The sequence below is a fragment of the Pristis pectinata genome, chromosome 10 (genome assembly GCF_009764475.1).
Source record: "Pristis pectinata isolate sPriPec2 chromosome 10, sPriPec2.1.pri, whole genome shotgun sequence".
Lineage (NCBI taxonomy): Eukaryota > Metazoa > Chordata > Chondrichthyes > Rhinopristiformes > Pristidae > Pristis > Pristis pectinata.
In genome coordinates, this window is record NC_067414.1 from 50,362,563 (window position 1) to 50,375,362 (window position 12,800).

Here is a 12,800-nt window from a genome sequence, read left to right on the forward strand (position 1 = left end):
CCTGCGGCAACCCGAACTCAAGTATAGTGTTTTCGACCGGGAGCTCTTGGCACTATGTCTAGCAATCCAACACTTCAGGTACTTCTTAGAGGGCAGGCTGTTCACCGCGTTCACAGACCACAAACCGTTGACCTTCGAGTTCACGAAGGTGTCAGATCCCTGGTTGGCCTGCCAGCAGTGACATCTGTCCTAAATCTCCGAGTACATGACGGACATCCAACGTGTCTTGGGAAAGGACAGCATCGTGGCGGACGTGCTCTCCAGACCAGCTATCCAGGCCCTGTCCCGGGGGTGGACTATGCGTCTCTGGCAGAGGTGCAGCAGGCTGACGACGAGATGCCCAGCTACAGGACCGCAGTCTCGGGTTTGCAGCTACAAGACTTCCTGGTAGGCCCAGGTGGGAGGACCCTCCTGTGTGATGTGGCTACCGGCCAACCTCGCCCTATCATCCCAGCAGTCTGGCGGCGGCGTGTTTTGGACTCCATCCACGGCTTGGCGCATCCATCTATCAGGACAACTGTCCGGATGGTCTCCAGCAAGTTCGTGTGGAATGGGCTTCGCAAGCAGGTCAGCAAATGGGCCAACACGTGCACGCAGTGTCAAACAGCCAAGGTGCAGCAGCACACCAAAGCCCCGCCACAGCAGTTCTAGCCCACCCGCTGGAGGTTCGACCACATTCATGTGGATATTGTGGGACCCCTGCCAGTGTTGCGAGGAGTATGGTACCTCCTAACTATGGTAGACCGGTTCACAAGATGGCCAGAGGCGACCCCGCTAACTGATACCTCCGCCGATTCCTGCGCCTGAGCGCTAATTTCAACCTGGGTAGCACGCATCGGGATACCGGCCCAGTTCACATCCAGCCTGTGGTCGGCTGTGGCCAGCCTGCTGGGAGCACAACTACACCACACAACTGCATGCCACCCACAGTTGAACGGACTGGTGCAGCGTTTCCACCATCACTTGAAGTTGGCTCTCACGGCCCGCCTGAAGGGCCCTAACTGGGTAGACGAGCTACCCTGGGTTCTGCTCGGAATCCACACAGCACCCAAAGAGGATCTGCACACCTCGTCGGCTGAGCTGGTGTACAGCGCATCCCTGGTCATCCCAGGAGAGTTCATACCAGCCCCAAGGGAGTAAGAGGCAGAACCTGCAGCAGTTCTGGACAGACCACGCGAGAGGCTCGGCAACCTGCCCCCCGTACTGACTTCACGGCACGGACAGACCCCGACCTGCGTACCCAAGGACCTGCAGAACTGTAAGTTTGTATTTGTACAGAGGGGTGCACACCAGCCACCACTACAGCGGCCGTACGAGGGGCCGTTCAAGGTACTCAAGAACAATGGGTCCACGTATGTTCTGGACGTTGTGGGGGAAAGAGGAAGTTTTCACAGTGGACTGGCTCAAACCAGCACATGTGGACTTGGCGCAGCCGGTCGAGGTTCAGGCTCTGCGGCGCAGGGGCAAACTGCTTAGGCAATGGCCGATACAGACTGTGGACATTGAGGGACGTATCGCCGGTTCTTGGGGGGGTTATGTGGTGACTCACCTTTGACGCAAGCGAACCGGCCCCGAAGTCGGCCCGTGTGTCGGCAGTCAGGCCAGCCGCAAAATGGTGCTGGGCCTCCTCCAACAGCAAAGGGAGAAAGCTCGCACGTGGGAAGGAGTTTGGTTGGCGCACCTCTGACATCATTGCCGCGCGTAGAGCGCGGGAACTTAACTGTTTAAAAGCCAGAGTGACAAGGTTCGAATAAACCAGTCTCGAGTTCAACCCACCGACTACGCATCGTTATTCCTAGCTCAGTGCATAGCTCTTCGCTTCAATATCATATTTCGGCTTCTGTCGTCTTTGTTGATTGAAAGTACTTCCTCACATTTGCAGAGGTCAGCAGTAATGAATCTTTTTCAAGTAAGTTTACTGATGTGCATTTTTTGGTTTGGGTCATAGGGATTACTTCTATTAGTGCTGTAAGCTCTGCATAATCATATTTAGCATGTTTGAGAAATAGTACATGCAGCTGTCAACAGATTGCAAAACTTAAAAATATGTTGACCAAAATGTTCTACTCACTACATAAACCAATAGAAACAACATCTGTTGCATCTGTGGTGATGCAGTTATTCCTGGCACAATCAGAAAGCAGCAGTAGCACCAACATTACATTCTGCCCCAATTCTCATTGACTCCTGCCAAATTAGACTTGGCTGTCCAGGCAGCAAGATCTTTTATTTTCCAAAATGTGGGACATTAGCTTGACACAATGAAAATTATTTATCTTAGCTTGAAGATAAAAACTGCTTGGAGCGGGGATTAGAAATTCCATTATCTACTATTTTCCTATAATTAAAAAAAATCAGTATAAGAAGTAATGAATAGTTACTGAAATATGCAGAGATCTGACAGATTTGCACATTCAATGTACTTTTTCATTAAAGTAATGCTTGTCTGAAATATGAGGTCACTGTGCTAATCAAATAATGGCATTGCAATCAAGATAAAGAATAAAACAATAAAGATGTTGACAGCATGAAAGTAACTTTGCAATCTCAAACAGTGAAGAAATGTATTTCACAGAAATGCACCCAACAGCTTCCTGCATATATGTCATATTTTTAATAAAAATAAGGGCTTATTAATTAACTTGCTCTCTAGATATGATAAAAGTGACTATTAAGTGACCATTGAGAAGCTGTCCCTTAACTGATTTTCTTTTCTTTGTTCTTTTTAGGGTTGTTTCCAGCAGTGCTAAACCTTGCCACCATGGCTGAAATCAGTGCCAATGCCACGTGTGGTCAAAGTGAACCTGAAATGTATTGCAAGTTGGTAGAACATGTCCCTGGACGGCCATTTAGGAACCCACAGTGCAGAATCTGTAACTTGAATAGTAGAAATCCAAGGGGTATGTTGTTCATTCTTTACGGAGACAGAGTTGAAGGATGTGTTTATTTTTCAATTATGATTGTCTGGGATTTTTCCTGTTGAATGCACTTCTGGGTGTCCTCAGTAATTCTTTGGAAGAGAGAAAGAGACTAAATTTATTCTTTAACTTTTACAAGGAAATTTGACTTGAGAGGCAAAACTAAGATTACAGAAACATTTAACCAGTAAATGGTAAATTTTCCAGTTTGGATACTTGACAGAACTGCCATTTTATGACTGAGTTATAACTCTAAAAGCACAGATGGATCAGCAACCGAATCACAGAAGTTCCATTTACTTTTATCAGATATTTTAATATTTTGGATTATGTTAGCATAGTTTTCCTGAATCTGATACAGATGCTTGAGCTTTTATTACTCTTCTGTTTTCGTGAGCCCCCATTAATTTGTCAGCTAGATACAGGCCTCAAAAGAAAGGTGTTAGCATACAACTCTTTTATTTTTATTTTAGGTCCTAGGCATTTTTCTTGTGTTGACTTACACATCTTTAGGAAAAAATCATACCCATTTTGATTCATGAGAACGTGAGAAATTGAAGCAGGAGCCAGGTCATTCAGCTCCTCTTGTCTGCTGCACCATTCAATAAATCATGGCTGATCTGTTACCTCAAAGTGCTGCTTTCCTGCATTAACCTGTGCCTCTTAATATTTAAAGAAAAAAATATTGACTGCCATCTCATTATAGTAAGTGAGATAATTTAATGTTTAAGAATTAACCTTTTTGCTGTTTAATTGGAATCCATCATGGAAAGCAACATGTAATAAAAGAAAAGTTTGCATGCGGTGTGGATTTCATCTCTTTTTGCTCCATTTTCTGTCCTCTGTTCATTCTGTTTTGAATGACAGCAGCCCCAACCCAATTTTGGTCAAACCCTGTAGTTTGAAAAAAGATACTTGGAAGTACGGATAATAGATTGTCTGCTTTAGTTATATGTGTACTTTGGTAATTCATGCACATTGCACCCTGCTCACAAAATTGGGTTCCATTAACTTCATATACCTTACACACACGTGAACGCACACATGCATGCACAAACATACGGTTTTGCTTTTCAAAAATATATGCTATACGATCCCAAATAAGAAACCTACTCATGACTCGTGTCCTCCAAACTGCCGTCCTATTTCCAGTTCATATATTTTTTTCCTCCTCTGGTGCTCTTCAACACAATATCAACTCCCAGACCTGTGCTTATACCATTCACAACTTCTCAGTTTGATTCCGTTTTCATCAATCGAATTGCACACAAAAATCGCATCCAAAGCATATTGTATTAACCCAGTTGCTTAACCTTTCTGCAGCCTACAAACTTTCAAAGCTCAACAATTCATTATTGTTAGTACTTTATAATTTTCTGGAATTCAGTTTTGTTCAAACATTTAGCCTTGTATATAAACTGTATATTTTACACATTTGACAGAACTACTAGTTTATGAACATTAAAATTCTGATTATCATTCCAATTTATTTTACAGAACGACATCCAATAACAAATGCAATTGATGGCACAAACCGCTGGTGGCAAAGTCCCAGCATAAAAAATGGAATGGAATACCATTACGTAACTATCACTCTGGATCTTAAACAGGTAAAATTATAGAATCATCAGTCATTTTTCTTCATGTTGAGAACTTAAAAGTCAATATCCAAACATTGAACAACAACAGTGAACAGTGTATAAAAGAAGATGAAGTAAGTTAAGAAATATACATTGAATTACTCATTCTGAGATCATCAAACAATTGATAACGATTCTGTTCTCTCTCTTTTCCTATTTGGGAAATCAGGAACAGCTATTCAGATATAGACTTGGAAATTTTTGGAAATAAAGCAGAGCATCATCAAAGCATGCACATAACCAGAAAGGACATTTGCAAAGTGCATGGTGTCTTTATCTTGGAAATTATAGCCAAAATATCTTATCGCTCTTGGTCAATTTTTTCCCCATATATTTGGGTGATACTCTCAAACTTACTGACACAGCCAGCCTCGTGTCTCACTTGGTGCCCCTTCCTCTATATTTGACATTATATCTTCCTGTCATAGAATATGGAATTTCCTGCAACATAGTTTGGCTTGCTAAGCCAGAATTTACAATCATCATCTCATCAGCAACTATCACAAAAAAAATCCTATGAGTCTCTTTAGCATCCTTTGGAAGTAAAGCTGCATAAAGTAAGTGGATGTAACTTGTGAGGGCCCAAGAAAAATACTGAAATTGTGCCAAATTCCTATGTTTACAAGTTAAAATAATCTGATGCTATTGGCCTTGTTTTGTAGCACAGAAGGAAATAATTTGTGTCTGTGCTGGCCTTTCGAAGGAACTACCCAAAGAATCATACGCCCATGCTGTTTCCTCACAGGCCTGCTAATGCCTTCTCTTTAAATATTTAAATAATTCCCTTCTGGTTCCTCACCGTTTTGTCAGAACATTCTGTTTATTTACACTCTTGAAACCTTTCCAAATATGGATATCCCCCATTATAAGACTATTGAACTGTTCCCTATTATGATAAGATGGACTCTCAACCTCACAATCCGCCTTGTTATGACCTTGCACCTTATTGTCTACCAGCACTGCACTTTCTCTGTAGCTGTTACACTTCATTCTGCATTCTGTTATTGTTTTACCTTGTACTACCTCAATATACTGTGTAATGAATTGATCTGTATGAATGGTATGCAAGACAAGTTTTTCACCATACTTCAGTACATGTGACAGTAATATTTCAATTCCTATGCCCTGGGAAAAATAATGTCAGCTTTGCTAGTTTCTCCAATTCCTCTTCCCTGCTATTACCCTGGTATATCTGCTTTCCATGTTCCCCAAGGCCAGAATAGCCCAGAAGACTGCAGCTGAGGCCTAACAAGTGATTTCTCTTTGTTTAACATAAATTTCTTGATTTTTACATTCTAGAAAAGCATGAAAACATAATAAATGAGGAGCAGGAGTAGTCTTTTAGCCCTTCAAGTCTGCTCTGCCATGCGATATAATCATGGCTGATCCTCTACCTCAATACCACATTTTCGGTTTCCCTGTAGCCCAATGCCATTTGTGTCTGGAAATCGATCTATCGCCTCAAATGATTTCAGTATCTTGCCTTTCACAGCTGTATGTGGAAGAGTTCCACTGGTTCATCATCCTCTGAGAGATGATATTTTCCCCTCATCTCAGTCCTTCATGTCTTACAGCGTATCCTGAGATTGGAACCCCTGGTTCTCAACCCCTCCCGTTGCCCCCAGCCAGGAAAAACATCCTTCCTGCATTCACCCTGTCAAGCCCTAGTAGAATTTTGTATATTTCAATGAGACCTTTTTATATTCTGCTAAATTCTAGTGAATTTAGGCCTGGTCAACCAATTGTCTTGTGTGACAGTCCTGCTAGCCGTGGAATCAGTCTGGTGAACCTTTGTTGCACTCTCTCAGTGGCAAGTATATCTTCTTATGTGAGGAGATCAAAACTGCACACAATAGTCCAGATGTCTCACCAATGTCTTGTATAACTGTAGTAAGACCTCCTTGTTCCTGTACAAATTATCTTGCAATGAAGGTCAACAGACCATTTGTTTTCTCAACAGCTCATTGCAAATGCATGTTAAGTTTAAATGACTTGTGTACAAGGACACCCAGATGCATCAACATTTCCCTGGTTTTCATTATTTAAATAAATAATGTGTTGTCTTCCTCTTTTTCCTGTCAATAGAGGGAACTGCACATTTGTCCATATTATACTGCATTTGGCATGCTTTTGCTCACTCACTTGTCTAAATAACCTTGAAGCTTCTTTGCATCCTCCTCGCAACTCAGAATTCCGCAGGGTTTCACATTATCAGTTCCCTCATCCAAAGCATTCACACATATTGTAAATGACTGTGGCTCAAGCACTGATCCCACTGGTACCTTGCCAGTGTTTGCTTGTCCACACCAGAAGAGAACTATTTCTTTCTCTGGTTTCGGTGTCTCAACCAATTTTCAATTTATGTGAGTATACCACCCTGATCCTGTAAACTTTAAGTTTGCACAAACTCTTAACTGGGGACTTTATTGAAAGCTTTCTGAAAACCCAGTTACACCACATCCACTAATTCTCCCTTTTATATTCTATCATTTACACCCCCTGCCAAAAAATATCCAGAATCAAAAACTGTTCTGCTGTCATATATTCATTTTGATTTTTCTAATCCTGTTGATATTTTCCAGGTGTTTTATTGTCGCCTTCTTTTAAAATAGAGTGTAACATTTTCCATATTAACAATGTTAGGCTAACCAATTTATAGTTACCTTTTTTTAACTCCTTTTTTTTTAAAATAGTGGTTAATATTTGCCTCCCCCCAGAATGTAGAAACCCTTCCACAATTACAGAATTTTGGAAGATGACAACCAAAGCATCAATTATTTGCACAGCTACCTCATTTTGTACTCTTAGATCAATATTTTAATAGGGCATACTTTAATTGATGTATCTGCTAATGAAGCCAAGGATCCTATATATTTCCTTTCATAGCCTTATCAACAGCCCACCATCTTCATAGTTTTGTTTGTGTTTAGACATTGTGTGGCAAGTCTCATTAAGTAAAATTCTTCATGAAATATCAGAAAGATGATATTCAGCTGGTGCCCAATGTGGTAGAAGTCCAAGAGGAGGCTAAACCGGAGCTCTGAAGAAACTTGGTCACTTCTTGAGAAATGCAGTTCATTCTTCTGGCATTTGACTCTCGATCCTATTTGGCTCTCGACTACAGCCATGTGCAATACTTCCAGGTTCACCAACCAACTATCAATATTTCCAGATCACTCATCTGTAGTATGATCTACTGAATACTTCATGCTGTGTTATATTGCTGTTTATTATCCTCCTTAAACCTTGTGACTGCATTCGTTCACATTAAAGATTGCTCTTTCTAATCAGCCCTAATACTGATCTATCGCAATATTTCTATATTTAGTGATACAGAAAGGTCAAAGAAAATTCTGAACTGTGCCAAACCTGTATTCTCAAGAGAGAACAACATTGGAGTAGGATGTTTGGCCCTTCAGTCCTTCTCCATCATTCATCAAGATCTTGATTGATTTTCTCACTCAGTGCTTTTTCCGGGCATTATCGCCAGAACCTTCATACCCAGAAATGTATCAGTCTTCTTTTTGAATGAACACAGTGACTAAGCCTTCACAGCCCTCTGGGGACTGGAGAATTCCATAGATTCACCAACATCTACATTTAGAAATTTCTTCTCACTTTAGACCTAAGTGGTTTTGAGCCGTAGTAATTGAGTACTGCTACAATTTTGTAAGTTTCAATGAGATCTCTCATTCTTCTAAACTCCAGAACATATAGGGCTAGTGTACTCAATCTCTCTTTGTGTGGCTAATCTGATATGCTTAGAATCAGTGTAATGAGTCTGAGTCTTTGCCATGCTCCCTCATTGACAAGTACATCTGTTTTTAAGATAGAGACTAAAATGGTACACAATACACATGGTCTCGCCAAGGCCTGATGTAACTTCATATATCTGTGCCCAAATCCTCTCATAATAAAGGCCATTTGCCTTTCCAAGCACTTGCTACACCTTCATTTTGGCTTTCAGTGACATGTACAAGGACACTGGAGTCTTTTTGAGACATAGAGTCATGCAGCAAGGAAAGGGGTCCTTTGGCCACCAAGTCTGTGCCAGTTGTCATGTAGCCATTTACACCAATCCTATATTAATCCCATTTTATTCCCCCTACATTTCCATCCACCCCCCCCCCCCCCCAGATTCTACCACTTGGGGCAGTTTACACTGACCAGTTAAACTACTCTCCCCTCTCCCCCATGTCTTTGGAATATGGAAGTGAACCAGCACACCTGGAGGAAGCCCATATGGTCACTGGGAGAATGTGCGATCTCCACACAGTCAACACTGGAGGTCAAAATTGAACCTGGATTGCTGGAGCTGTGAGGCAGCAGGTCTACAAACTGCACTACTCAACATTAATATTACCCAATCTTTCTCCATTTAAAAAAAATATATATTTTGCTGTATGTAGAAAAATTCAAAGGTTTCCACATTATGTTGCACTGCGTATTCTTATTCGCTGACTTAGTTTCTCTCTATCCCCTTGAAGCCTCTGCATCCTCCTCACAACTCAATCCCGTCCACTTTTCTATCATCAGCAAACTTGCTCATATGAAATTGGGTCCCCATAACCAAATCATTACTGTTGTTTGTGAATAATGGCGCAAGTACTGATTCCTGCAGTACCCCACTAGTCTCAACCTGAGAACTCAAGGCAGATCATTTTTGTGGTAAAGAAGAAGAGGATGTTACTTTTAGGATTCAGTGGCTTGTATGTTGCTTGGGAGATATCAGCAGTTCCATGAACTTCAAGTTTTCTTGGCTCAAGTGCTGTTAATTTTTGGGCTTCCCATGTGAACACGGAAGTCCTAAACTTACTGGTTGAGGTCCACCGGATTTTCCAGCTGTGCTATGTCGTAGGACTCCCCGTGAAGACCAGGATGGAACTGGATCTTGTTGAGATTTCCCAGGACTTATTCAGTCAAATCTGTTCACATTTATTGTTTCTCATTTTTATATTCAAGATTTCTCAGTTGGTTTATTTACTTTTTAATACTCATTTTTTTCATTTATTAATTTCATTTCAATTAAGTTTTAAGTGTTAGTCTTTCAGAAACACCTGAAGCAAGGATGATAAGGGTAGTAATTGAAGATGGAACTTTGCTGGCTATGGAAGTTTCTCAGGGAGATTCACATGCAAGTTTTATTTTTGTTTGCTCTCTCCATTCCATTATGTCATTTAAAGTCGTGCAGTTGCACAGTGACTTTTCTCTCAACTCTGTGGTTGAATGGCCAAACAAGAATTTTTTGCTCCAGATTCCAGCATATACCACAGCTCCAACATTTTTCAGTTGCATTCAGCTGGCATAAGATTGGGTGGGTGGCCTGTGACAGCAGATTGAGCTAGTAAAAGTGGATTAATCAATATTAAGGTGGATAAGTCCCCAGGGCCTGATGAGATCTAACCCAGATCTTGAAGAGAGGCGATTGCTGGGGCCTTGACAGAGATCTTTTGATCCTCTTTAGCCACAATTGAGGTTCCAGAGGACTGGAGAATAGCCAATGTTTTTCCTCCATTTAGGAAGTGCAATAGGGACAGGCCAGGAAATTATAGGCTGGTGAGCCATACATCAGTGGTCGGGAAATGATAAGAGAAGATTCTTGGGAATAGGATGCACTCACATCTGGAAAAGCATAGACTTATTAGGGATAGTCAGAATGGCCTTGTCCAGGGGAGGTCGTGTGATTGACTTTTGAGGTGATGAGGATGATTGAAGGTGGGGCAGTGGATGTTGTATACATGGCCTTTAGTCAATCTTTCAACACGGTCTCTCATGTTTTGCTGATCTAGAGGATTAAAGCATGGAGACTTGGTAGAGTGGATTCAAAATTGGCTTGGCCATAGACAGAGGGTCATGGTGGAGAGGTGTTTTTCTGAATGCAGGTCCGTAACCAGTGGTGGTCTGCAAGGATAAGTGCTGGGACCTCTGTTGTTTGTGATTAAATGATTTGGATGAAAAGGTAAAATAGGCTGATTAGTAAGTTTGCAGATAACACAAACATTTTCAGAGCTGTGGATAGTGAGGAAGGTTGTCAAAGCATCAGTTAAATATAGATCATTTGGAAATATGGGCAGAGAAATAGCGATGGAACTTAATCCAGACAAGTGTGAGGTGTTGTGCTTTGGGAAGTCAAATGCACGAGAAGAGTACACAATAAATGACAGGACCCTTGGGAGGACTGATGTACAGAGGGATTTAGGGATGCAAGTCCATAGCTCCCTAGAAGTGGCTACACAAATAGATAGGGTGCTAAAGAAGGCACGTGGCTGACTTCATCAGTCCAGACATTGAGAATACAAGTCGGGAAGTCATGTCGCAGCTGTATTAAAAAGTTTGTTTGGCCACATTTGGAGTATTGTGTGCAGTTCTGGTTGCTGAATTATAGGAAGGATGTGAAGGCTTTGGAGATAGTGCAGAAGAGGTTTAGCAGGATGTTGCCTGGATTAGAAGGTATAAGCTGTAAGTAGAGGTTGGACAAACTTGGATTGTTTTCTCTGGAGCATTGGAGGTTGAGGGGTGACCTGATAGAAATACATAAAATTGAGAAGTATAGATGGTCAGAGTCTTTTCCCCAGGGTGGAAATGTCAAAAACTAGAGTGCATAACTTGAAGTTGAGATGGGATAATTTTAACCTAAGTTTACAAGGGAAGTTTTTTTTCACACTAAGTGTAGTAGGTGCCTTGAAAGCACTGCCGGGGGAAGTGGTGGAAGCAGCTCTGATAGGAATGTTTAAGAGGCATTTAGACAGATGCATGAATAGGCTGGAAATGGAGGGATATAGACTATGTGCAGGCAGATGTGCAGTTTAAACTAGCATCCCAGTCAGCAGAGACCATGGGCCAAAGGGCTTGTTTCTATGCCGTACTGCTCCATGTTCAGTGTACTTGGGAATTGGATGGAATCTTGACTCTCAAATTATAATGTAACTTTCTGACTTGTTTTAACTCTGAAGCCATGTTGATAATGTGTCAAATGGTGGCATTATCAGTATTTAAAGGTACAATGGGAGGTGTGATTATGAGAAGAAAAAAAATGTATAAATTCACCATAGACGAGACTGAAGAAGTTAGTTGAGCAAAGGTATTGGCAAGAATAGGAGGGTGAGTAAACGAACTAACAAGAAGGAGTGGCTTTTGATTTTAATGGACTTGGGTCCAATACGGAATCAGCCCGGGAGCTGTTGGAGCAGCAGGTCCCTTTCAGGTCTGGTGAGTGTATTTAAAAAGCTTAATAAGTGGAGGGCAACTGAAGGGTAACTCAGTGTGTTGAATGGTTGATTAGAGGGAGTGAGTACTTGAAATAATTGGCAGGGACAAATATAAGGAAGGGTAACTGAAGAAGAGTGGCCAGTGTCTGAGTGGTTCAGGGTAGGAGTGGAGCTTTGAGGCTTGAGAGGCTTCAGCGAGCAGAGTCTGAGGATGAGCTTGCTCCCAGAGAGGTAAGGCTGGGTAAGTTCCTTTAATTAAGTTAATTAACATAGGAAAAGGTAATGAAGGCAGCAGTTAGGGCAGTCGAGTGCTCCTTATGCAGTATGTGGGAAGTCAGGGATGGCACACTTGTCCCCGATGACTACACCTGTAAAAGGTGCATCCAGCTGCAGCTTCTGACAAACCGAGTTAGGGAACTGGAGCTGGATGAACTTAAGAGCAGTCGTGAGGCAGAAATAGACAGGAGTTTCAGGGAGATACTCACCCCTAAAAGTCACGAGGCAGGTAGCTGGGTGAATGTCAAGAGAGGGAAGGGGTATAGACAGAAAGAGCAGAGCACCCCTGTGGCTGTTCCCACCAACAATAAGTATACTGTTTTGGATACTGCTGGTGGGGATGACCTACCAGGGACAAGTTGTAGTGGTCGTCTCTCTGGCACCGAGACTGGACCCTCAGCTCAGAAAGGAAAGAGGGAAAAGTGGAGAGCAGTAGTGATAGAGGATTCAATAATCCCGGATGGTCTGTTGCCTCCCTGGTGCCAGGGTCTGTGATATCTCGGATCGAGTTATCGATATTCTCAGGAGGGATGGTGAGCAGCCAGATGTCGTGGCCCATGTAGGGACCAATGACATGGATAGGAAGGAGGAGGAGGTCCTGCAAAGAGAGTATAGAGAGTTGGGTGCAAAGTTGAAGGACAGGACCTCCAAGGTTGCAATCTCAGGACTGCTACCTGTGCCACATGCTAGTGAAGCTGGAAATAGGAAGATAATGCAACTAAATACGTGGCTAAAGAGATGGGGCAGGAGGGAGTGCT

General features: G+C 42.2%; 1 protein-coding gene across 1 annotated transcript in view; it reads left to right on the forward strand.

Annotated features, from left to right (window-relative positions):
• lama2 (laminin, alpha 2) overlaps positions 1-12,800 on the forward strand; it is a 287,962-nt gene that overhangs the window by 61,074 nt on the left and 214,088 nt on the right. Inside the window, exons 2-3 of the mRNA XM_052024602.1 lie at positions 2,730-2,900; positions 4,416-4,528. Coding sequence (XP_051880562.1) covers positions 2,730-2,900; positions 4,416-4,528 — 284 coding nt within the window. The remainder of the gene's footprint in view (positions 1-2,729; positions 2,901-4,415; positions 4,529-12,800) is intronic.